Source organism: Schistocerca serialis, chromosome 9, assembly GCF_023864345.2.
Source record: "Schistocerca serialis cubense isolate TAMUIC-IGC-003099 chromosome 9, iqSchSeri2.2, whole genome shotgun sequence".
Classification (NCBI taxonomy): domain Eukaryota; kingdom Metazoa; phylum Arthropoda; class Insecta; order Orthoptera; family Acrididae; genus Schistocerca; species Schistocerca serialis.
Genome location: NC_064646.1, coordinates 38,072,119 through 38,096,409, shown reverse-complemented (window position 1 = coordinate 38,096,409; position 24,291 = coordinate 38,072,119). Strand labels below are relative to the sequence as shown.

Sequence of the window (24,291 nt, the reverse complement as noted above, 5' to 3'; positions counted from 1 at the left end):
TCGAAGCTGCCAGATGAGTCGAAAAGATACTTCCCTTCTGTTACATACCTAACTCCGCCCAGGACGTATTCCTCTTTTTCTTGTGCTGTGATAGGAGCGTTTTTCATTCTGGTCCCCAGCTTTTACTGTACCATAATTTTGACATTCCTCCGCCATAGCTTGGCGACCGATGTAGATTTTCGTCGACGCGGGAGACAACTGGTATAGGATTTTTTTTGTCTTCCGAACCATATTGTTTATATCGTGGCAACGGATAAAGCTTTCACAAACCGACAGGACAACCATTAATTACATGTATTTGTCTACCCTTAATTACATGTATTTGTCTACCCTTAATTACATGTATTTGTCTACCCTCTTACAAAATTTGAACCGATTCACAAAAGTTTGAAACATATAAGTGGAGCGCGTGAAAAAACCTCACAAAAACGTGTTTTTGCACTTAAAATACGAATGAAGCTAGATTTTTGAAAGCGAGTGTTCGATTTTAACGGAATGCACTTTTTATTTATTTGATCCACTTTATATCGTTTCCACACATTCCGTTCACATAAGAACAAATTTTACGAGCTACATTTAGCTCAACTTGAAACCGTCGTTATCTGGGCAATTGATAAAGATTATTCGATAAAAATATTTCCTTAGACTTTATCCTTTTATCTACCTTCGTGCAAAGTTTGGAACGATTCGTACAGGTTTAAAATATAGAACTGAAGCTTGTCAAAAATCTCCCAGAAAAACCTGTTTTTGGCACGTAAAATCAAAACGAAGCAAGGTTTTTCAAACATTTGAAACTAATCGTAGACCAATACACCCGTGGACCAAATGCGAACCATCAGTCTCGCTCTAGTCAGGGTGGTTGAAGTGTGGCTGTTTTTGCACGTAAAATCCGAACGGTGAACAATACAAATAGTGCCATTAGTTGAGAATTAATTCATTCAAAAGGCTCTGAGCACCATGGGACTTAACTTCTAAGGTCATCAGTCCCCTAGAACGTAGAACTACTTAAACCTAGCCGGCCGCGGTGACCGAGCGGTTCTAGGCGCTTCAGTCCGGAACCGCGTGACTGCTACGGTCGCAGGTTCGAATTCTGCCTCGGACTTGGATGTGTGTCACGTCCTTAAGTTAGTTAGGTTTAAGTAGTTCTAAGTTCTAGGGGACTGATGACCTCAGATGTTGAGTCCCGTAGTGCTCAGAGCCATTTGAACCATTTTTGAACTTAAACCTAACTAATCTAATTACATCACACACATCCATGCCCGAGGCAGCAGCATTAATTCCATCCCAATTAAAATTTTTCGCGAAAGGAATTAATCGATTCGTTTTCCCTGGTCGTCAACTCCGGTTAGTCGTTCAAACCTTGCCTAATATACCGTAACATAGCTGCAGTAAGAAGGATGTTCAAATTGCTATACAAATGACCGCTGGTCCGGGCTACACCAAAAACTTTTTACCCCACGTTCCTAGCTGAAATAGCAACCGAGCATCAAGACCCAACGAAACTGTAATTCTGCGCGCCGTCTTTTGTTACAGCGTTTGCCGCTAGGACTGTCTTAACCGTTATTATTCCATCGATAAAGCAGTCTGTGAAACTAACATGAAGAAAATGAGGATCCAGGTCTAGCGGCCAGTTACTTAACGACACCCGGAATGTGGTTATCGTTTCTGAAGTGGTGTCGGGCCACATGTTTCCCTAGCGGTTCGAAGCGATGAGATTCTACTGGTGCAAAATCTGGTCTGTACGTTTGGTGTTCCAGTACTGCCCATCGTAAACGCCGGAGCAAATCACACACAACCGAGGCCGCTCGTGCCCGGGCGTTTTCGTGCAACAACAGGACACGTTTCCAAAGCCGTTATCTCCGAATCGTCTCCAGCTACTGTTCCAACGTGGCACAGTAACTGCCAGCATTCGCGGTCTCTCCATGAACGAGAGTAAAACAGCGGCACATGCTACGTGTCGCAAAAGACTGCGGCGACAACTTTCTTGGAGGTTAACGTTGTTTCGAATTTCTCACGGAGGAAGACTAGGCTTGTCTCGATGGTACCGTTTGGCGTCACCTGGAAGCCTGTATAATTTGTGACGCGATTTATTCAACTGATATGAATGTAATGCAACCAAGAAAGTAATTCCTGTAATACTATGAGTCATTCTACAAGTCTGATAATATTTTGTGACTAATATTGTCAATATTTTCCATTAATCGCAGAGATAAGTAATATGATATTTCAATACGTTCCATGAAAGCATGGAACTGCAAGTGCAATATATACACACAAGAGCCATGTCACTCGCCCCTGTTTGTTCTGTTTTTCGCCTGTTTGTTCCCTCTCGCCTAGTAGGTCGATGTCTGTATGAGCTATAAAGCTACAACATATTGTTAATTGAAAGTATCTTATGTTTCGTTTCAGAAATATTTTTCCCTCCACGTAAAATTTGTTTAAAAATTATAATAATAATGTTGCTGTCGATTGCCCATCTCGCTTCGACTGTTTGGGTGGCGCTGAGTCCGCCATTACGAGTTCCAAAAGAATATTTCAGTGTTAGCGAGCTTCACTCGCAAAGGAAAATAATTGTAACTGCTTATATGCATTTTTACAGTCAGTTTTCAATATTCAAGGTAGTGAATATTTTTTATTGCGAAACTTATTCAGAGATTTAACACCGCAAGGCTTAGGTGAGGCTTCACCTCTGGTTTAAAATATTTTCAGTTAATTCAAAGGATTAAAAGCTAACTCAATTCTTAAAGAGATAAAGTTAAAGAAATTCTTTTCAATTATTTCAATAATACGCAGGTGTTTGTATCATTCTTTCTTTCTGAGTAACATTAGATTGATTTGCTGGAAAAAGGAATCACTTCATGCTTTATATTATCGTTGGGTTAGTTAGTGCATAGAGTAAATATCTCTGGAGTGAGCATTCACATGCGCAGAACGGATTTTGTGTTGTCAACATACATTGCCGGCCTGGTCACGTGTTCTCGGGACGTCGGGTGCTAGTCGGTATAGTGCCCTGTATATTTCGAATGCCACTACATCCATAGTACAGACAGATTCTTTTCGTACGTGTCGTGGATTATTTATATATGTTGCGCAGACATTTTAACAGTATCCATTTGATACCGGGCATAAACCAGCTACGTAACTTTTAAGGGCAAGTGATATTGCATTCTGCTTCTTTGCGATAGGTGTCACAGTTCAGATGCACTCGATTTTTGGTAGTTTTCAGTATGATACGGCACTTTATAGTATTACAGAGCATGACGTACATTTTTTCAGTGATAGTCTTGCAAAACGACTTGACAGTACGCTAGTACTTTTGCAAGTGTCCGAAAAACACCGAATTTGCCACGCATTAGCGATTATATCCCTGATAATTCGTCCTTTTTTCTGCTATTTCTGCGTATTTATTTTCTCGTTTTTGCGACCTAAAACACAATTTTTCTTACTGGTGACACTTTGAAGTGTTTATTTAACGCGTTTTACGTACTTGCTCCCAGTTTACTAAATAAATAGTAGACTGAGTAAGAAGGGAAGAAAAAGGCGATCGGAGAATAAATGTACTGTAAAGCAAATGCAGTTGGTCATATAAACTAAAATATTGATCACACATAATCATTCTCCATGTCCTAGATACGCTTAACATGGTCTCCTACTGTAACTTTATATACACTCCTGGAAATTGAAATAAGAACACCGTGAATTCATTGTCCCAGGAAGGGGAAACTTTATTGACACATTCCTGGGGTCAGATACATCACATGATCACACTGACAGAACCACAGGCACATAGACACAGGCAACAGAGCATGCACAATGTCGGCACTAGTACAGTGTATATCCACCTTTCGCAGCAATGCAGGCTGCTATTCTCCCATGGAGACGATCGTAGAGATGCTGGATGTAGTCCTGTGGAACGGCTTGCCATGCCATTTCCACCTGGCGCCTCAGTTGGACCAGCGTTCGTGCTGGACGTGCAGACCGCGTGAGACGACGCTTCATCCAGTCCCAAACATGCTCAATGGGGGACAGATCCGGAGATCTTGCTGGCCAGGGTAGTTGACTTACACCTTCTAGAGCACGTTGGGTGGCAAGGGATACATGCGGACGTGCATTGTCCTGTTGGAACAGCAAGTTCCCTTGCCGGTCTAGGAATGGTAGAACGATGGGTTCGATGACGGTTTGGATGTACCGTGTACTATTCAGTGTCCCCTCGACGATCACCAGTGGTGTACGGCCAGTGTAGGAGATCGCTCCCCACACCATGATGCCGGGTGTTGGCCCTGTGTGCCTCGGTCGTATGCAGTCCTGATTGTGGCGCTCACCTGCACGGCGCCAAACACGCATACGACCATCATTGGCACCAAGGCAGAAGCGACTCTCATCGCTGAAGACGACACGTCTCCATTCGTCCCTCCATTCACGCCTGTCGCGACACCACTGGAGGCGGGCTGCACGATGTTGGGGCGTGAGCGGAAGACGGCCTAACGGTGTGCGGGACCGTAGCCCAGCTTCATGGAGACGGTTGCGAATGGTCCTCGCCAATACCCCAGGAGCAACAGTGTCCCTAATTTGCTGGGAAGTGGCGGTGCGGTCCCCTACGGCACTGCGTAGGATCCTACGGTCTTGGCGTGCATCCGTGCGTTGCTGCGGTCCGGTCCCAGGTCGACGGGCACGTGCACCTTCCGCCGACCACTGGCGACAACATCGATGTACTGTGGAGACCTCACGCCCCACGTGTTGAGCAATTCGGAGGTACGTCCACCCGGCCTCCCGCATGCCCACTATACGCCCTCGCTCAAAGTCCGTCAACTGCACATACGGTTCACATCCACGCTGTCGCGGCATGCTACCAGTGTTAAAGACTGCGATGGAGCTCCGTATGCCACGGCAAACTGGCTGACACTGACGGCGGCGGTGCACAAATGCTGCGCAGCTAGCGCCATTCGACGGCCAACACCGCGGTTCCTGGTGTGTCCGCTGTGCCGTGCGTGTGACCATTGCTTGTACAGCGCTCTCGCAGTGTCCGGAGCAAGTATGGTGGGTCTGACACACCGGTGTCAATGTGTTCTTTTTTCCATTTCCAGGAGTGTAAAACAAAAGGGTTTGGGCACACATATTATACGAAGACAATTACAGACTCCCACTCTATTGAATTTATCTGTCTCCCGTCTTTCAAATCTATATACATAATCGACAAGTCACTGATAAATGCTTGGAAGATAGTATTTGCTGAAACAACTATCCATTCCCTTTCCTGTTCCACTAGCAGATTTACAAGAGCAAGCGATTGTTTGTAAGCTTTTGTACGAGCCGTAATATCTATTATATAGTCATAAAATCGTAGCAAAATAGGTCTAATAATCAAGCCTTAGTTATAATGCCTCTCGAAATTTTTAAACATAGTACCCATGAAAAGTTACTATCCTTCCTTTCAAATATTTTTCTGTGCATCAGTAGCAACAACAGTAATTCACCATCGCTATTACACTATCAACAAACGGTGAAAACACAAAAAAACTCTTGATATTATAAACTTCAAACTCTGCGGAAAGCACACACGCACAGCGAAGTCCCGAAAACACGTGAAAATCCTTGTTCAATGTTAACAACATGCGCAGAACGCAATGCTCACTCCAGAGATATTTACTCTATAGGTTAGTTGCAGGTTACATTACGTTGTCATTTGTTGAAAGAGAGCGTAACATTTCCATTAAAAATAAATAACTTTCTGCCTACGTATTGAGATTACGCCACACTATGTATATTTAAGACGCATTTACTCCCGCTCAAGATATACGTGGCGTTCCAGAAACAATATTCAGAGTTTAAACTGCTACGTTATATTATCATTATTGTAGGTTGCCACCGACGCCTGCGCGCGTATTTCAAACCACACGTAGTAACCGACACTGACTTATACGAAATAACTAAATTAATTCTACAGCACAACAGTTAGGCAGAAAGGAGGTAATGGTAGAGCTGATACTCTCTTCATCACGGGAGCGAAAGAACTTGGCCCCCTTCTAACAGCCGTGTACCGCAAGTCTCTAGAGGAACGGAATGTTCCAAATGATTGGAAAAGAGCACAGGTAGTCCCAGTTTTCAAGAAGGGTCGTCGAGCAGATGCGCAGAACTATAAGCCTATATCTCTGACATCGATCTGTTGTAGAATTTTACAACATGTTTTTTGCTCGCGTATCATGTCATTTCTGGAAACCCAGAACCTACTCTGTAGGAATCAACATGGATTCCGGAAACAGCGATCGTGTAAGACTCAACTCACTTTATTTGTTCATGAGACCCAGAAAATATAAGATACAGGCTCCCAGGTAGATGCTATTTTCCTTGACTTCCGGAAGGAGTTCGATACAGTTCCGCACTGTCGCCTGATAAACAAAGTAAGAGCCTACGGAATATAAGACCAGCTGTATGGCTGGATTGAAAAGTTTTTAGCACACAGCATGTTGTTCTCTATGGAGAGACGTCTACAGACGTTAAAGTAACCTCTGGCGTACCACAGGGGAGTGTTATGGGACCATTGCTTTTCACAATATATATGTAAATGACCTAGTAGATAGTGTCGGAAGTTCCATGCGGCTTTTCGCGGATGATGCTGTAGTATACAGAGAAGTTGCAGCATTAGAAAATTGTAGCGAAATGCAGGAAAATCTGCAGCGGATAGGCTCTTGGTGCAGGGAGTGGCAACTGATCCTCAACATAGACAAATGTAATGTATTGCAAATACATAGAAAGAAGGATCCTTTATTGTATGATTATATGATAGCGGAACAAACACTGGTAGCAGTTATTCTGTAAAATATCTGGGAGTATGCGTGCTGAACGATTTGAAGTGGAATGATCATATAAAATTAATAGTTGGTAAGGCGGGTGCCAGGTTGAGATTCATTGGGAGAGTCCTTAGAAAATGTAGTCCATCAACAAAGGAGGTGGCTTACCAAACACTCGTTCGGCCTATACCTAAGTATTGCTCATCAGTGTGGGATCCGTACCAGGTTGGGTTGACAGAGGAGATAGAGAAGATCCAAAGAAGAGCGGCGCGTTTCGTCACAGGGTTGCTTGGTAAGCGTGATAGCGTTACGGAGATGTTTAGCAAACTCAAGTGGCAGACTCTGCAAGAGAGGCGCTCTGCATCGCGGTGTAGCTTGCTCGCCAGGTTTCGAGAGGGTGCGTGACTGGATGAGGTATCGAATATATTGCTTCCCCCTACTTATACCTCCCGAGGAGATCGCGAATGTAAAATTAGAGAGATTCGAGCGCGCACGGAGGCTTTCCGGCAGTCGTTCTTCCTGCGAACCACACGCGAGTGGAAGAGGAAAGGGAGGTAATGACAGTGGCACGTAAAGTGCCCTCCGCCACACACCGTTGGGTGGCTTGCGGAGTATAAATGTAGATGTAGATGTAGAGTCATGTGATCGACACACGATTCGTGCCCTGTGACGATACGGTGCGGGAATGGAGGACCACGCTGCGCCTGATACCGCACCTGGTGGTGGAGAGTCAGTTTCCAAAGGCTTGGCTCTGTTGCCGCCTGGGAGCTGCCCAGCGATAACACGCCTTCCGCTAGTCCAGGGTGCCGTGGCGCGATATCTGCTACTCCGTTGGCGCAGCTGTGGAGTTGGTGCGTAGTCTGCCACTCGTGAATGCAATGGTCGTTTCGAGGGAACTATTCGACACGGCCCTAGTTGTCATCTCAAGAGCACCCACCTCGAAGCATGGTCTTTCCCTGTCTCGCCTATCCGTTCTGCCTTTATGAAATTCATGGCACCAAACACACACCTGTTTTTATGACACTATACTCATCCCGTAAACTTCCACTAGTTGCCGATGAAGAGCAACTGGCTAATGTTTTGTTCAAACGCTAAAAACCTACCTACACTTCGCTCTGCAAACGGCGACCATCTTTCCGTCAACGCCTCCATCTTGAGACTGCGTATCAACACGCAGCGACACAGATACACAGGTACACACGTTCTACAATTGGCGCCGTTTGAAACCTTTTATCTTTTCTTCTACCGAGACATTCACTTTAAATCGAACGGGGTATTTACACCTTACTTACTGAGCCAAAGTCTTAATTCTGCCTGTTCGACCAACAATAATGGTAAGGTCAGCTCAATGATTCCTTACTGCCTTGTGACAACGCAGCCCCACTACTTGCTACATCGCAAAGTAGAAAGACAACTCTGCACGTTTCTTAATATCAGTTGTACCATGTTAAAGCGAAACACCGAACAGTAGTGTACTTACTCTCGCTCGTGTTACTTGGTGATTTCATTACATTCATTAGCTTTGGCCCTTGAAGAATGTATAAAACGTGAAAAATAGTAAGAACAAATAATAAGTCAGACAACAGGCAAATCGACAAGAGCGTGGAGAAAAACAGCAACAGCATCGGTGTTGTAAACCAGGAAGCTATATGCGATTTTCACACGGGGCAAATAATTTTTACCGGAAAATCGACTCCAAAATCATTTGAAAGTAGAATTCCCCGACCTCAAATTCATGAACGCTGATGCAGGTGCGGTGCGTCAGTTACGAGTGGAAGAGACGCAGGTACTGGAACGAGATTGTCATTACCTAGGAGTACTGGTGAAAGGAGAGTGTCAGAACTCTCCATTACATTGATTAAATATTACACTGAGTATCGAAAACAATTTAGACAACTTCAGACTATTCGTTGCATTGTGTAAGATTCTGCTATTCTATATGGAAACAAATAAGCACTCAGATATCGGTAGTAACAATCTGATGGCGAAACACGGGAGCGCGATTCTAAGCATTGTTGTGAGACGACGTCTGTCTGCGAGAGTAAAATTTCAGTAGTGTTGGTCGAGAGTAGAGATGGGCAAACTGAAACACCTAACTGTTTCGAAACAAATGAAACAGTACAATGTAATGTTTAGATACGCTGTTTCGAAACAGTCAAACAGTTTGTGTTTTGTAATCTAATAAACCTACACATTTTATCATCTTGAATGTCTACTGTATAAGTATGTCCATATAAACACAAATGAGGTGCGAGAGCGCTAATCGTTTCGCAGAAAGTATGAAACTATCACTTGGGAGTCTTGGGCAGTTTCGTATTTCCTGCAGCAAATGTGCTGCTTTCGTGTTGTGTGACTTACATACTTTTCGATTGGCTGAGGACAGCCATAGGTGAAGACAGAAGAACCACCACGAACGGAACTGGAGGTGGGAGCAAACTGCAGAAACAACGAATATGCTACTGGGATTCCCACATTCCGTTAGTATGGGTAATATACCCATCCTGCTAATTTCCATGCACACAAAGGAAATCATTGTGGATAATAGGCACAGTGACTATAGACTCACAGATAACACCAAATAATTCGAATAAATAACAAAGTATGACAGAAAAAATTTTGCCTTTCAAGGTGTTTCGAACCGTTGCTATAAAGTCACCACGTTTCCCAGCCCTTCCCGTTCACCACTGCACTATCAGTCATATATCAAACAGATTGCTTGTAATTATACCTAGATCAAATTTATGTATATATCTAATAACTGTCACTCTACGCCTTTTTTTTATTCAGAATGTTGTAGGCTTACTTGCGTTTCATAATACGATTACTGTACATGAAAAGAGAAGCGTATGTTTTAAAAAAAAGTGTAATTTAACCCAATGATTTTCACATATTTATTATTTTGAATGTGAATAGTATGCGTTGTTTCATTGTTTGGTTAGTGTTTATAAAGCAAATGTTACGCCATTTCGTAATAGGACAGTCAGCTAGAAACGAAGCTTTCTTTTCGGATATCTTAAGCTTCATTCTATTGCTTGTCAAAAATATTTCGCCACTCTTGAAAGTGTTTCATTAAGTGTTATGTTGTGTTTCAGTGTCTGTGCCGAGCCCGAATCTCGTACGACACAGAGCGGAATGAAACATCACTGTTTCGATACAATTAGTCCGTTCCAAGCGCAGGTGGACTGAAACAGCCTTATTTTGAAACAACGATACAGTTTCTGTGTCTGGCTCGAGATCGAATCTGGTGCGGTTATCCGAGACAGGGGCGGAATGAAGCACCACTGTTTCGAAACAGAGAACCACAGCCGTTCCGAAACACTGAAACAGTTCCACGTATCGATACACTGTATTGAAACATAGAAACAGTGGCCAAGTCTAGTCGAGAGCTTTGAGACAGAAGACGTGTCACGCTGCCCTCACGTCTGTGATGGCAGATCTCACCACACTCAAGGCCTGATTTCATTTATGTGGCCAGGAGAGACTTACATGGCTTAACCACCACTGAAGATGGAATTCAAGGTAAAATTCGCAAGCATAGCGTAAAGCGCAATTGCAGGGTTAGGCTCGCGATTGTTAGTCCGAGTTTGCAATAATCCCATGTTTTTCTTCTCAGTTAAAGAAGCCTCCTTATCCTCCAAATAATAATAATTATGCTTCACATCTAATTCATAAATATACTGTGGTTATTAAATGTTACTGTAACTTTGAAATTAAAATAATCTGTTAATCAGGCACTCAGCCATTATTGATACTTATAAGGTCATTGTTAGGCATTTCGCTAATATTAATACTTGTCAACCTATTATTGATCATGATGACACCTGAAGTTTTTCAATAGAACTAATTTATGAAATTCCTTCTTACAAGTTATTTAGTAGTTAACAGGACCCAAGCAAACCCCTTTTTATTAAATTCATTCTTAGTAACAATAAGCTCTAGCCCCTGCTGCTGCATGCTGCTGTGAATTGCTTAAACCACTTGGAAAAAGGCAGTCATCTAAAGAGGTGAGTGCAAAACTTAGGGCCGAAATAGAGACAATAAACATCACAACTTGTCATGTACTCTAATCCAGTAAATTTCGTTGCACAAGCCAGATTCTGTGCCACTTGTAAATTCTTATTCAAGTACGCAGTCAGAAAGCTTAACCAAATGTCAGTTTCAGGTTTTTCATGTAACGATCTGTTGAAGGTTTGAAACTGGCGCACATACAACATGTACATAGTGTTATGCAGGTTAGATTCCGATTACTGATAGCTCAGGGTGCTTATCGAGTCCATTTTCACAGACGATCATAGGCTTTATTTGTTGTAGGTACGTTACACTCGATACTTCAGGTTCAGTTGTCTGCTGTAATACGCCTTTCTGCCCCTTCAGTTAAAGATTTACTATTTAATGCGTCTGGTACCTTACACATTAGTTTAAGCAGTCTAGTAGATCTGTTACACTTTCTAAGTGTTCTGCCAATAAAACGCAGTCTTTAGTTTGACTTCCCCACAACATTTTCTGTGTAATCTTTCCAATTTAAATTGTTCGTAATTGTAATTACTAGGTGTTTAGTTAAATTTACCGCATTTAAATTAGACTGATGTATCGTGTAACCGAAGTTTAACGGATTGCTTTTAGCAATCATGTGAATGAGTTCACACTCTTCGTTATTTACAGTCAATTGCCAATTTTTGCGCTATACATATATCTTTTCTAAATTATTTTGCGGTTTGTTTTGATCTTCTTGTGAGTTTACAAGGCGATAAACGACAGCATCATATGCAAACAGGCTAAGACGGCCGCTCGGATTCTCTCCCAAATCCTTTACATAGATAAGGAACAGCAACACTACCTTGGGGGACGCCAGAAATCACTTCTGTTTTAGTCAACAACTTTCCATCAATTCCTAAGAACTGTGACGTCTCTGACGGGAAATCACGAATCCAGTCACATAACTGAGACTATATTCCATAAGCATGCAATTTAACTAGAAGCTGCTTGTGTGGTACAGTGTCAAAGAGTCCTGAAAATCTAGAAATACGGAATTAGTTAGAAATCCCTTCTCAGTAGCACTCAACACTTCGTATGAGTAAAGAGCTAGTTACGTTTCACAAGAACGACGTTTTCTAAATCCGTGTTGACTGTGTGTCAGTAGACCGTTCTCATAATGTTCGAACATAATGTATGTTCCAAAATCGTGCTGCATATCGAATTTGATGATATGTGATTGTAATTTAGTAGATTACTTGTCCTATTGCCTTTCTTGAATATTGATCTGACCTGTGCAACTTTCCTGTCTTTGGGTACGGATCTTTCGTCGAGAGAGCGATTGTACATCGGACATGTCCGAAAAAACAGATACCATCTTAGTAAACATATAGTTAAGGCTCACCGGCCACTGGACCATCTTCTTCTTCTGTGCGAAGGCACAAACAGTGCCCGAACTCTTACGGGAATCGGCAACGCGCCGCGAGTAATTAGTATAATGGGCGGGGGCACTATGAATGTAGTGCGGGACAATACGTTGAGGATGTGGGTTTCGCGGGAGGCGTGCCAGAGATAAATCCCTGCAGTCGCGCTATCCTCTGTGCCCTCGGTGACTAAGCTGGACTGCCGACACGGTAGATCAGCGTGTTCGGTCAGAGAGCTGGTTGGCCTCTGTAATAAAAAACTGAGTGCAAGGATCAATAAACGAACTTGAACGGATGTCATGTGACGTCCGCAACGACCAAAGACAACGATCAACAACGAACAAAATGAAAAAAAAAAAAAAGAAAATGGATAGAGCGTCTGCTATGTAAGCAGGAGATCACGGGTTCGAGTCCGGTCGGGCAACACACTTTTATCTGTCCCCGTTGACGTATGTCAACGCCCGTAAGCAGCTGAGAGTGTTCATTTCATTGTAATTTCATTCTAACGAGCTGCTTGGTCACCGATGGTATCTGTTCTTTCGGACATGTCCGAAAAAACAGATACGATCTCAGTAAATATAAAGACCTGCTTTTGTTACCGTGTTTAAGGTGCTTCACTATTCCGAGGACATACGTCGCTCTGCATTTTAATATATTCTTTTATGCGTAATTTTAAGACGACACTGTGAGCTCAGAATGAATCTATCACTATGCAGAGGAGTCGACGCTTGTCTGAAACTTCTTGTCAGGTTGAAAGTGTTTGTGGGACTGGGGTTCGAACATGGGACCTCACCCCACGCTGGCAGCGCTCTTCCTGGCCCAGAAATCAGGGCACGCCTCACGCCACAGGAAGTATCAGGGTTCGAATCACGGTCCGGGCATTCAGTTTTAATCTCGCAGGAAGAGACGTAATACTGTATATGCCCCGATTCCTGTCATAGTTGTGAGACAGCATCGCTGCATAAGCGTGCGTAACAAAGTCTGTGTATTAATTGTGGGAGCAATATTATCTCTGTGGTGTAATTTTTGGTACCTTGATAAAAAGATAGTAAAATAAAATAAAATAAAATAAATATCTGGGGATATTACTGCTTCTGGAAAGGTAGGTATCAGACATACAATTTTAGCTTTTCAAACGTGATCGAGACGCCATGTCTTCCATCAACACCGAAACTAGATTATCTTCCGCAGGATGTTTCTTTGACGTACCTGTTTCCTCGTCATGTCTTCGCATAAGACGACGGAACGGTACTGATTTTTACCACACCGCGCACGAGAAAGATCAGTTCTGACGGGCAGCAACGTACAACGGAGCGACACTCGGATGCTGTCTGTACAACGCCCGCTGCTCAACGCTGCAGCACTGGAGATCGTCTCCCGAGTCCCTGAGACTGCACGTATTACGTCAGGCTGCGGCAAGGCCAGACAGTAATCGCACAGTCGTGTAACGCCGCCGTGAGCGATAACTCTGAGATAGAGCTGGAACTATTGATAAGGTATATGACGAGCGGAAACGAGTTGTATTTTCTGCGATAATTTGTGCGGTCTTTGCGACTGGTCAGGCAGCATTCTCAATATTAATAAAGAAAAATACACAGTGCTACAAGTTCTCTGCTGACGTCCATTTATACGTAGCAGTGTTGAGATTCGTACCGAACGCGCCCTAAGCAAGGCGCAACGAGACGTTCAGCTGACGGAAACACCTGAAACTCGTGGTTTCAGCAGTTGACCTGTCTCTTAGCTGCTCGCAGTTTCCACTTCCAAGAGTTTCCTCCAGCTTCGGGCAACCGGCAGTGAGTAGCTTTAGGATTAGACACTGTGTCGTGACAAGCTTTCAAAAAATGGTTCAAAAGGCTCTGAGCACTATGGGACTCAACTGCTGTGGTCATAAGTCCCCTAGAACTTAGAACTACTTAAACCTAAGTAACCTAAGGACAGCACACAACACCCAGCCATCACGAGGCAGAGAAAATCCCTGACCCCGCCGGGAATCGAACCCGGGAACCCGGGCGTGGGAAGCGAGAACGCTACCGCACGACCACGAGATGTGGGCTGACAAGCTTTATTGCTATCCAGTGAACACCAAGAAATACACTAAATCCAATGAATGACACTGGGGATGCCATATTCCTCACTGCGATATTTCACGAGAGTTGGAAAGAAGTCTCCAGTATTAACCCTGTTACCCCCTCACTTCGCGAGATAACTCACTCCGTCCTATTGAAAAATTAAATGAATAAATAAGTAATAAAGAAACAGGTTCTTCTCTTAAGGAGTAACGTACAATATCTGAAAAAAATGAGAGCGCGATTTACATCTACGTCTACATGTAAATCTATACTCCATTACGGTGTGTGGCAGAGGTTGTATCGCTATCTTAGCTCCGAGTCACTGGTCCACCCGCGAATATTGCGTGGGAAGAGTGACAGTCCGTAAGCTTCTCTGATATTTTCGTCACGGTCATTACGCGAATCGTATGTGGGGGAAACAATATGTTTCCCGTATTTTCATGCAACGTACGCTATCGGAAATTCAGCAGTAGGTATCTCCGTGGTGCGTATCGCCTCTGTTGTAGCATCTACCACTGTAGATGGCTGAGCATCGCAGTAACATTCTCGAGCCCCGCGCCGAAAGGTTTCCCTTCCATTTCTCCCAATCTGCTAAAAGGTCGCAGTGCGATGAGCGATACTCAAGGACTCGTCGAACGAGTGTTCAGTGAGCCACTTCTTTTGCGGGTTAGTTACATTTCATTAAGTCCTCCCAGCCTATCTCAGACTGGCAAAAACACTGTCTGATAAAAAAAAAAAGTGGAACACCCCGAAGGGGAGGACGCGACGAAATGAAACATCGCAGGTTTAGAGGGTACGTGTTCCTGTTTCAGTGATTGCAAAATCGAGTAAAATTTACAGAGAAATTGGCAGTATGTGTCACTTTCCAGTATGATGATGCACTCCCTTTGGAATGGAGGTATGCGCTGGTTCAGTTTCGAAGGGTATAGGGTGTCATAAAGCAGTTACATCGTCTCTTGAAGCAAGTTAACCAAAGACTGTTGTCACTTGGTCCTGATATTTCCCATACTGGCACTGGAGTGTAGTTCATATCCAAGTTGTTCCCGCGCATGTTCTATTGGGGCAGATCTGGGGATCTTGCTAAGCATGGGCGTGGCTCAACATCATGCTGGCAGTTCATAGAGACGCGAGCAGGAGCATCGTCCTGTTGCAGAATGGCACCGTGATACTACAACGTGTGAGGCAACGCATGAGGACGCAGGATGTCCGTGGTGTACCGGTGTGCTGTCAGAGTTCCCTCAAACACTACCAGCCGAGGTCTGAAGTCATGTAAGATTGGCCCCCACATCATGACAGCAGAACTTAACATTGTAAGGATGGGACATCACCCTAGCTCACAGCACCACTCGAGTCACAGCCATTTGTCTTGGACGTCAGTGACACCTTACACAGCCAGCCGGTTTGGCCGAGCGGTTCTAGGCGCATCAATCTGGAACCGCCCGACCACTACGGTCGCAGGTTCGAATCCTGCCTCGGGCATGGATGTGTGTGACGTCCTTAGGTTATTTAGGTTTAAGTAGTTCTAAGTTCTAGGGGACTGATGACCTAAGATGTTAAGTCCCATAGTGCTCAGAGCCATTTGAACCATTGAACACCTTACACATGGCATGGTAATTCCCTGGTCTGGCTCCTGCTAGGCTAATGGTTTGGGAGGACACAGAATATTGTTGCACAGAGCCCATTATTTGTTCTCAAATGACAGTCACAGATGTGAATTGGTTATGATGTGCACAGTGCACAATACTGCGACCCTCCCATGTGGTGGTCTGGCGTGGTTGACGGGAACCTTGACAACGAGTTTGCCTGCCCTGACATCCCCATGCAGGCCCAACATCACAGCACTATCATGACCGAATGCCCTGTAAATCTGGATATTGTCCGATTGGTCCAGTTGGCCAAATGAAGCCCCACATTGTGGCCTCTTTCGAACCGGGTAAGGTGGTGGTTTTGGTATCACGCAAGCAAGGGACTTCTCCGCATCCTTCATGGTAATCACTCGACATCTGATGCTGCTCACACCACTTACAGGCCCTGTCTCTTCCCGACCCTGGTAACAATGTGCAGTGCTAAAGCATTGACTGCACACCGACCAGCGGAGCGCCGTGAAACGGAGTTGAGAACGCGCTGACTTGAGGGTCAGTGGAAATAGCAGGCTGTGCCACACCTCCAGCAAGACAGAGTTCAGCGCCCCCTGTCAACACTGATTTAACCAGCTGCTCATTGGTGGTTGGCACACTTCGGTCGCAGACTTTGAGAGCATCGGTACTGAGTAATAGGAAAACATTACTTACCCTGCTTTCTGCGAGTAGTAATAGAGAGTAAAGTACTTGCAAGTAGGAGGCACGGGAAGTCACTTCATAAAGAGAACTTAAGTTTCTTTTCCTTTTAGAAATAAAGTTTTCAATTAATCTTCAAGCGTTTTGTACAGATGATATAGGATTCCTCCCATAGGCTCTTCTTCCTTGTTTTGTGTTGGTGCTGACACAACACACCATACTAGTCCTGAACGACGCTAAGGCACTCTCGTGGCCATTCCACTGGTCAGAGGGAACTGCAACTCGTACGTGCCCTCTAATGCCTGGAACTTGAAGTTGCACTGACATCCGGCTTCCCCTTCTGTGTGCTACATTTTCTTTGTCAGGAAAGTAAAATTAATGTGACGATGGGATCACTTCCAAATCTGCTGCTTCACGGTGCACACACAAACTGAGAAGAGGGCGCCATACTCAGCCCCTGTTGTAATTGTGACATCACGTAACACCTTTGTCTGATTACGAGAACAGCTGCGAGAAGAAGCTGGTCCGTTGGCAGTTGTGAGGGCTGCCTGTGGTGCTCCACAGATGCGCTGCTCTCTGGACGTCCTTCGTCACGTAGAAGAGAACCTTACTCCAGTTACTCGAAACGTGGCCCGTCCCATGTGCTCTTACAGCGCAGCACAGGTCAGAACTCGTCTCCGCTCTGTGCATACCGTGAAGTGGGAGATTTGAAGGTGATCCCACCTGCAAACTTATTTTAGATCCAAAGTGCTTTTCCGGACATGGGTTCCCTACCAAAACTTCACCTACTGTTTCTCCTGGAAGACTGTAATGCGAAACTCTTTGAGTGTCGAGTAGAGACGACTGGGGAATCATTCTGACGACGATACGAGCAGTAGATACTAAAATTCGCCGATACTAAGCGACTCTGACAAAGGGCAACTGATCATCCAATGCAAGACAAACGGCCCCAGCAGAGGCAGAGAGCACATCGCTCGTGGTTAAGTAAAGAGCACTTGAGTTCTGGGGAGCAGTTAGGATGTTATCGAAGGTAGTGGTCCGACATGATGGCTTGAAGTCGATAGTGCTGGTGGTAATCTGATTGAGCAAAGAGCGAGACGGGCAATAAGAGAAGTCTTACTATTTGACAGAGCACTGAAAGATCAAAAATGTTCAAATGTGTGTGAAACCTTATGGGACTTAACTGCTAAGGTCATCAGTCCCTAAGCTTACACACTACTTAACCTAAATTATCCTAAGGACAAACACACACACCCATGCCCGAGGGAGGACTCGAACCTCCGCCTGGACCACTGAAAGATCGAAGGCGAATCAAAGCACCAGGAAAAACTCAGCATTAACACAGAGCTATTGAGGTCCTTGAAACAACCGAACAAGACAAACTGTTCCACCTAGCGTGCAAGATATATTACACAGGTGAAATGCAGGGTGACAATTATTGAACTAAATGAAATAAAATCGTCATAAGCGGTTTGCTTCGGGACGTTTAAACTGCGCGGTTGGCCGCAGGGCATTATGGGAATTGTATGGTTTGTTTTAGTGAAGAAGCCTACTTTCATTTGGATGGGTTCATCAATAAGCAAAATTGGCGCATTTGGGGGACAGAGAATCTGCATTTCGCGACCGAGAAGTCTCTTCACATTCAACGGGTGACTGTGTGGTGTGCAGTGTCCAGTCAGGTAATAATCTGTGGGATATTCCATGATGGTACAGTGACTACTGAACGGTATGATTTCATCCCCATTGTCCCAACGACAAGATGTGGTTCATGCAACATGGAGCTCGACCCCATCGGAGCAGGAGAGTGTCTGATGACCTGGAGGAGTACTTTAGGGACCGCATTCTGGCTCTGGGGTACCCGGAGGCCACTGGAATGGGCCTCGATTAGCCGTCATGCGACTCCTTTTCGCGAGGCTATATCAAAGACTAGGTGTGCAGCAATAACCCCAAAACCACTGCTGAGCTGAAAACAGCCATTCAGGATGTCATCGACAGCATCGATGTTCCGACACTTCAGCGGGTCATGCAGAATTTGCTATTCGCCCGCGGCACATCGTTGCCAATGATGGCAGGCATATCGAACATGTCATAACCTAAATCCGAGTATCTGTAGCGACGTTTACATGCTGAATAAAGTGCGTGCACGCCGTAGTTTGTAACTAATTTACTTTTTTTCATATAGTTCAATAATTGTCACCCTGCACCTTGAATCCTTACGAAGAATTTATGGATGCCAATTCCAAAGAAGTCCGTTGCTGACAGGTCTTAGCTACTAAAATATCAGCTTAATAATTTATGGTTGCTAAATAACGACACGAATTATTTTCAGAGAGAGGGAAAATGGGTAGACGCCGACTTCGGTGAAGATCAGTATAGGTTCGGAGAAATGTAAGAAGACGCTACTGACGCAGCGACACATCATAGAAGACACTATAAAGAAAGCGAAACCTACGTTTATAGTATTGACAATGTTGCCTGGGATACACTTTTTCAAGTTCTGAAGATAGGATAAGATTATCTACAATAGTTACACAAAACCACACTGCTGTTCTAACGGTCAAAGAACATGCAAGGGACGCAGTGGATGAAAGGAGAATGAGATGAGAGTTGTAGAAGATGAAGATCAAGAAAAGTCAGACAAGTGGAAAGGAATACAGTCGAGTTAAATCAGGTAATTCTGAGAGAATTAAGTTAACAGATGAGACACTAGACTTAGTGGATGAGATTGTCGTATATGGGTTGCAAAACAGCTGACGATGGCCGAAGTAGATAAGATATCAAATGCAAACTGCCAATAGCAAGAAAACTGCCTGAAAGAGATAAATCTTTTAACATCGAATATAAATTTAACGGTTAGGAAGTTTTCCCTGAAAATATTTGGTGCGTAACCTTACATGGAAGTGAAATGTGGATGATAAACGCTACAAAAAAAGGAGAAGACAAGCTTGTGAAATCTACATCTACATCTACATCCATACTCCACAAGCCACCTGACGGTGTGTGGCGGAGGGTACCTTGAGTACCTCTATCGGTTCTCCCTTCTATTCCAGTCTCGTATTGTTCGTGGAAAGAAGGATTGTCGGTATGCTTCTGTGTGGGCTCTAATCTCTCTGATTTTATCCTCATGGTCTCTTCGCGAGATATACGTAGGAGGGAGCAATATACTGCTTGACTCTTCGGTGAAGGTATGTTCTCGAAACTTCAACAAAAGTCCGTACCGAGCGACTGAGCGTGTCTCTTGCAGAGTCTTCCACTGGAGTTTATCTATCATCTCCGTAACGCTTTCGCGATTACTAAATGATCCTGTAACGAAGCGCGTGCTCTCCGTTGGATCTTCTCTATCTCTTCTATCAACCCTATCTGGTACGGATCCCACACTGCTGAGCAGTATTCAAGCAGTGGGCGGACAAGCGTACTGCAACCTACTTTCTTTCTATTCGGATTGCATTTCTTTAGGATTCTTCCAATGAATCTCAGTCTGGCATCTGCTTTACCGACGATCAACTTTATATGATCATTCCATTTTAAATCACTCCTAATGCGTACTCCCAGATAATTTATGGAATTAACTGCTTCCGGTTGCTGACCTGCTATTTTGTAACTAAATGATAAGGGATCTATGTTTCTATGTATTCGCAGCACATCACACTTGTCTACATTGAGATTCAATTGCCATTCCCTGCACCATGCGTCATTTCGCTGCAGATCCTCCTGCATTTCGGTACAATTTTCCATTGTTACAACCTCTCGATATACCACAGCATCATCCGCAAAAAACCTCAGTGAACTTCCGATGTCATCCACAAGGTCATTTATGTATATTGTGAAAAGCAACAGTCCTACGACACTCCCCTGCGGCACACCTGAAATCACTCTTACTTCGGAAGACTTCTCTCCATTGAGAATGACATGCTGCGTTCTGTTATCTAGGAACTCTTCAATCCAATCACACAACTGGTCTGATAGTCCATATGCTCTTACTTTGTTCATTAAACGACTGTGAGGAACTGTATCGAAAGCCTTGCGGAAGTCAAGAAACACTGCATCTACCTGTGAACTCGTGTCTATGGCCGTCTGAGTCTCGTGGACGAATAGCGCGAGCTGGGTTTCACACGACCGTCTTTTTCGAAACCCATGCTGATTCCTACAGGGTAGATTTCTAGTCTCCAGAAAAGTCATTATACTCGAACATAATACGTGTTCCATAATTCTACAACTGATCGACGTTAGAGATATAGGTCTATAGTTCTGCACATCTGTTCGTCGTCCCTTCTTGAAAACGGCGATGACCTGTGCCCTTTTCCAATCCTTTGGAACGCTACGCTCTTCTAGAGACCTACGGTAAACCGCTGCAAGAAGGGGGACAAGTTCCTTCGCGTAATCTGTGTAAAATCGAACTGGTATCCCATCAGGTCCAGCGGCCTTTCCTCTTTTGAGCAATTTTAATTGTTTCTCTATCCCTCTGTCGTCTATTTCGATATCTACCATTTTGTCATCTGTACGACAATCTAGAGAAGGAACTACAGTGCAGTCTTCCTCTGTGAAACAGCTTTGGAAAAAGACATTTAGTATTTCGGCCTTTAGTCTCTCATCCTCTGTTTCAGTACCATTTTGGTCACAGAGTGTCTGGACATTTTGTTTTGATCCACCTACCGCTTTCACATAAGACCAGAATTTCTTAGGAACCAAAGTTTCTTAGCCTGGTGCTAGAGAAGAATACTGAAGATTAGTTGGATATATCGAGTAACTGATGAAAAGGTACTGATTCGAATTACGAATAAAAGAGAGACGTGACGGGACTTGACTAAAGAAGAGATAGATTGCTAGAAAACGTCCTGAAGCATCAATAAATCATCTGCCTGGTTATGGATGGAAGTGTTCGGGATAAAAATTGCAGAGGGAGAGGAAGGCCTGAATGCAGTAAGCAGATTCAAAAGAATGTAGGATGCCGTAATTTAGTTATTCAGAGATGAGGAGACTTGCAGAGGATGAAGTAGTGTGGAGAGCTGCATCGGGAGAGTCTTCGGACAGAAGACCACAACAACAACAACGGAGAAATAGAACGATAGAAATATTTACTCAAACTAATATTTATGATCAGAAGCTATATAACCACGACAAAAGGGAAAATAAAATACGCTTCACTAAGATACCACATTACTACCATTCCCAAATTGGTCACATTAGTAAAGCGTCTTTGTGTCGTGAGAGAGCAAGAAGAGGAAACTCACGATTCGGCTTTTTTTTGCCATTGTACCAGAAGACTGTCTCAACTTGATTTCTAATTAATATAGAATGAAGAGGTGCGGCACTACAAGCTTCACAAGTAATCCAAAGGACAGTCAGCCGAGCTATGTTCTACACATTGTGAGTTTGGATTTTTATAGTTCTCAGACATCGTTTGTGACTAAAGCGCAGCGTTACTAAGTTCTTTAACGATCGTTACTGCTGTTCTTGAAGTATGTGAATGATCTCCCTTCTTATCTAAACAAGGAGCTAAACTGACACTGTTTGCTGATGATGCAAGCATCATTATTACTACAGTAAAAGAAACTCCGATAGAAAATGATTCAAATGTTGTCTTTGGAAAAGTTATTGATTAGTTTTCTGTAAGAGAACTTTCTCTGAACTTTGAAAAAACACATTACATCCAATTTTCTACTGCAAGCAATACAGTTCCTTCAATAAATACAGTATAAGACACCAACAGAAGTCAGTAGCCAGGGTAGAGCATACTAACTTTTTGGGTGTACATATGGATGACAATCTTAATAGGAAAATTCGTATTTTGGATCTCCTAAAGTGACTAGGTTCAGCAACTTTTGCAATCAGAGTAACTGCTAATTTTGAGGATATAGAAATTAGCAAGCTATCATACTTTGCATACTTTCACTCTCTGATGTCGTACGGAATAATATTTTGGGGTAACTCAACACTTACGCAAAAAGTATTCACTGCTCAAAAGAAGTGCTTAGAATAATGTGTGGGGCTCATAGTCGCACATCTTGTTGGCATCTGTTTAACAGGTTAGGAATTCTTACAACAGCCTCACACTACATTTACCCAGTAATGAAATTTCTTTTCAATAACATGGACCAATTTAAAAACAACAGTGACATTTATGATAATAATACCAGAAGAAACAAGGACTTGGACTATCCTCTACTTAACCAATCTTTGACACAGAAAGGGGTAAAACCTGGTACTGTAAAACTTTTCGATAAATTACCAGATGAAATAAAATGTCTGACAGACAGCAGTAATGGGTTCAAAAATAAATTGAAATCATATGTCCTTGACAACTCCTTCTACACCATATATGAATTGTTGAAAAAAATAAATAAATCTATAGGTATAATAGATGCATGTTGTGCCATTTAAGGGAATGGGGTAGGTAATAAAGATTTTAAGCTTAAAAAGAAAAGAAAACCTTGATGCACACATGTGTGCATTTCGTATGCACTTGAGATGTTCCACATCATAACGGTTGCCGTGAGACTGATCAATGGAACACGTAACTGTCTAACGGCTTCCAGACACTCCCGAAGACAAAAAGGCTGGACAAAATTATATAGCGTATGACAAAAAAGAAAAAAAAATCGCCGATATACCGTAGAATATAGTGTGGGGTGGCAAACAGGTAACACAGCTTGTTAACCAATAGGATTTCTCGCAGATGAACTGTACCAATTCTTTGAGACATGATGGCCCTTTAACGTTTCCCAGTACAAAGTACGACGCCTCGAAAACAGAATGTACCAGTACTTTTGGGGCCAGAAAAGAGCTAGGCATACCACTGCTGGCGAATCAGGATACCCACAGAGTCGTCACAGTACACGTGTGAACAAAAGGCAACGTGAATGCTGTACAGAGCAATCAGATAAGAAGCTGTGTAAAGGCTGTGTTTACTTCAGTGACTTCACTCTAGTCTGTCGGATGCCAGCACTGCAGGCTTCTGTGAGCAAAGACAGCCAGCGGTACCTGTAAGGCACGTAACCCGGTCATCCCCACATGCCTCCAGATTAACATGATACGTATGCTCACCTTCATGTCTCGCCGTTTCGCCGTACCGGACTGATAAACTGCTCTGAGGGCTGCAGACTTATATCGCCCGGAGCCGTGCAGATATGATACCGCTGGAGAGTATCTGTGACGAACAGGTTTCTCCACGCTATCGTCACAGCCGATCTGTGAATTCATGTTAGAAGATATCGATACCAATCAACTGCGAGCTGGTATTCACAGATGTCCTTATCAGAGCAGCTTCGCCATGTAGTGATCGACACGTTGCGTCAGATTTTTTACTTTGAGGGGAGGAAAAGAATGTGCATGTATGTGCGTGTGCGTGTGTGTGTGTGTGTGTGTGTGTGTGTGTGTGTGTGTGTGTGTGTGTGTGTGAGAGAGAGAGAGAGAGAAGCGGTGTGTTCCTAGCATGTTGGGTCCAAATATCAGAGTTGTCAGCGCTTCAGACCGATTACCCTGAATTAGGAAACGAAAAACTGGAGGAGTCCGGCGGTAGTGTATGTGAGACAGAGTGGCTCAGCTAGACTAGTCGTGGAGGCGAAGTCTGGATTGTTTTCTGCACCAAACAAACGAAAGAAATCCCTGCCGTCCATCCCTCTGCTACTGCGCCGTGACTCTGCTGAATTCTCTCCTCTGCCTTTCGTAATCTTAGACCGACTACAGGCGATGGATCTGAATCTAACCGACTGCTTCAAGCGGAAGGATCTCTGTTCACTGAACCATAATTTTCACTTGATAA

At 43.8% G+C, this 24,291-nt stretch overlaps 1 protein-coding gene across 6 annotated transcripts in view; it reads right to left on the bottom strand.

Moving 5' to 3' along the window:
- LOC126419783 (UDP-glucosyltransferase 2-like) overlaps positions 1-24,291 on the bottom strand; it is a 335,883-nt gene that overhangs the window by 84,050 nt on the left and 227,542 nt on the right. For 2 of the 6 annotated variants that reach the window (XM_050086965.1, XM_050086969.1), the window contains exon 1: positions 13,394-13,536. The exons of 3 other annotated variants lie outside the window; for them this stretch is intronic. In XM_050086965.1, the coding sequence (XP_049942922.1) occupies positions 13,394-13,408 (15 nt within the window). In that variant the 5' untranslated portion in view covers positions 13,409-13,536. Of the gene's footprint in view, positions 1-12,165; positions 12,219-13,393; positions 13,537-24,291 lie in introns of those variants that run through there. One more of the 6 variants, XM_050086967.1, reaches the window with a different exon arrangement.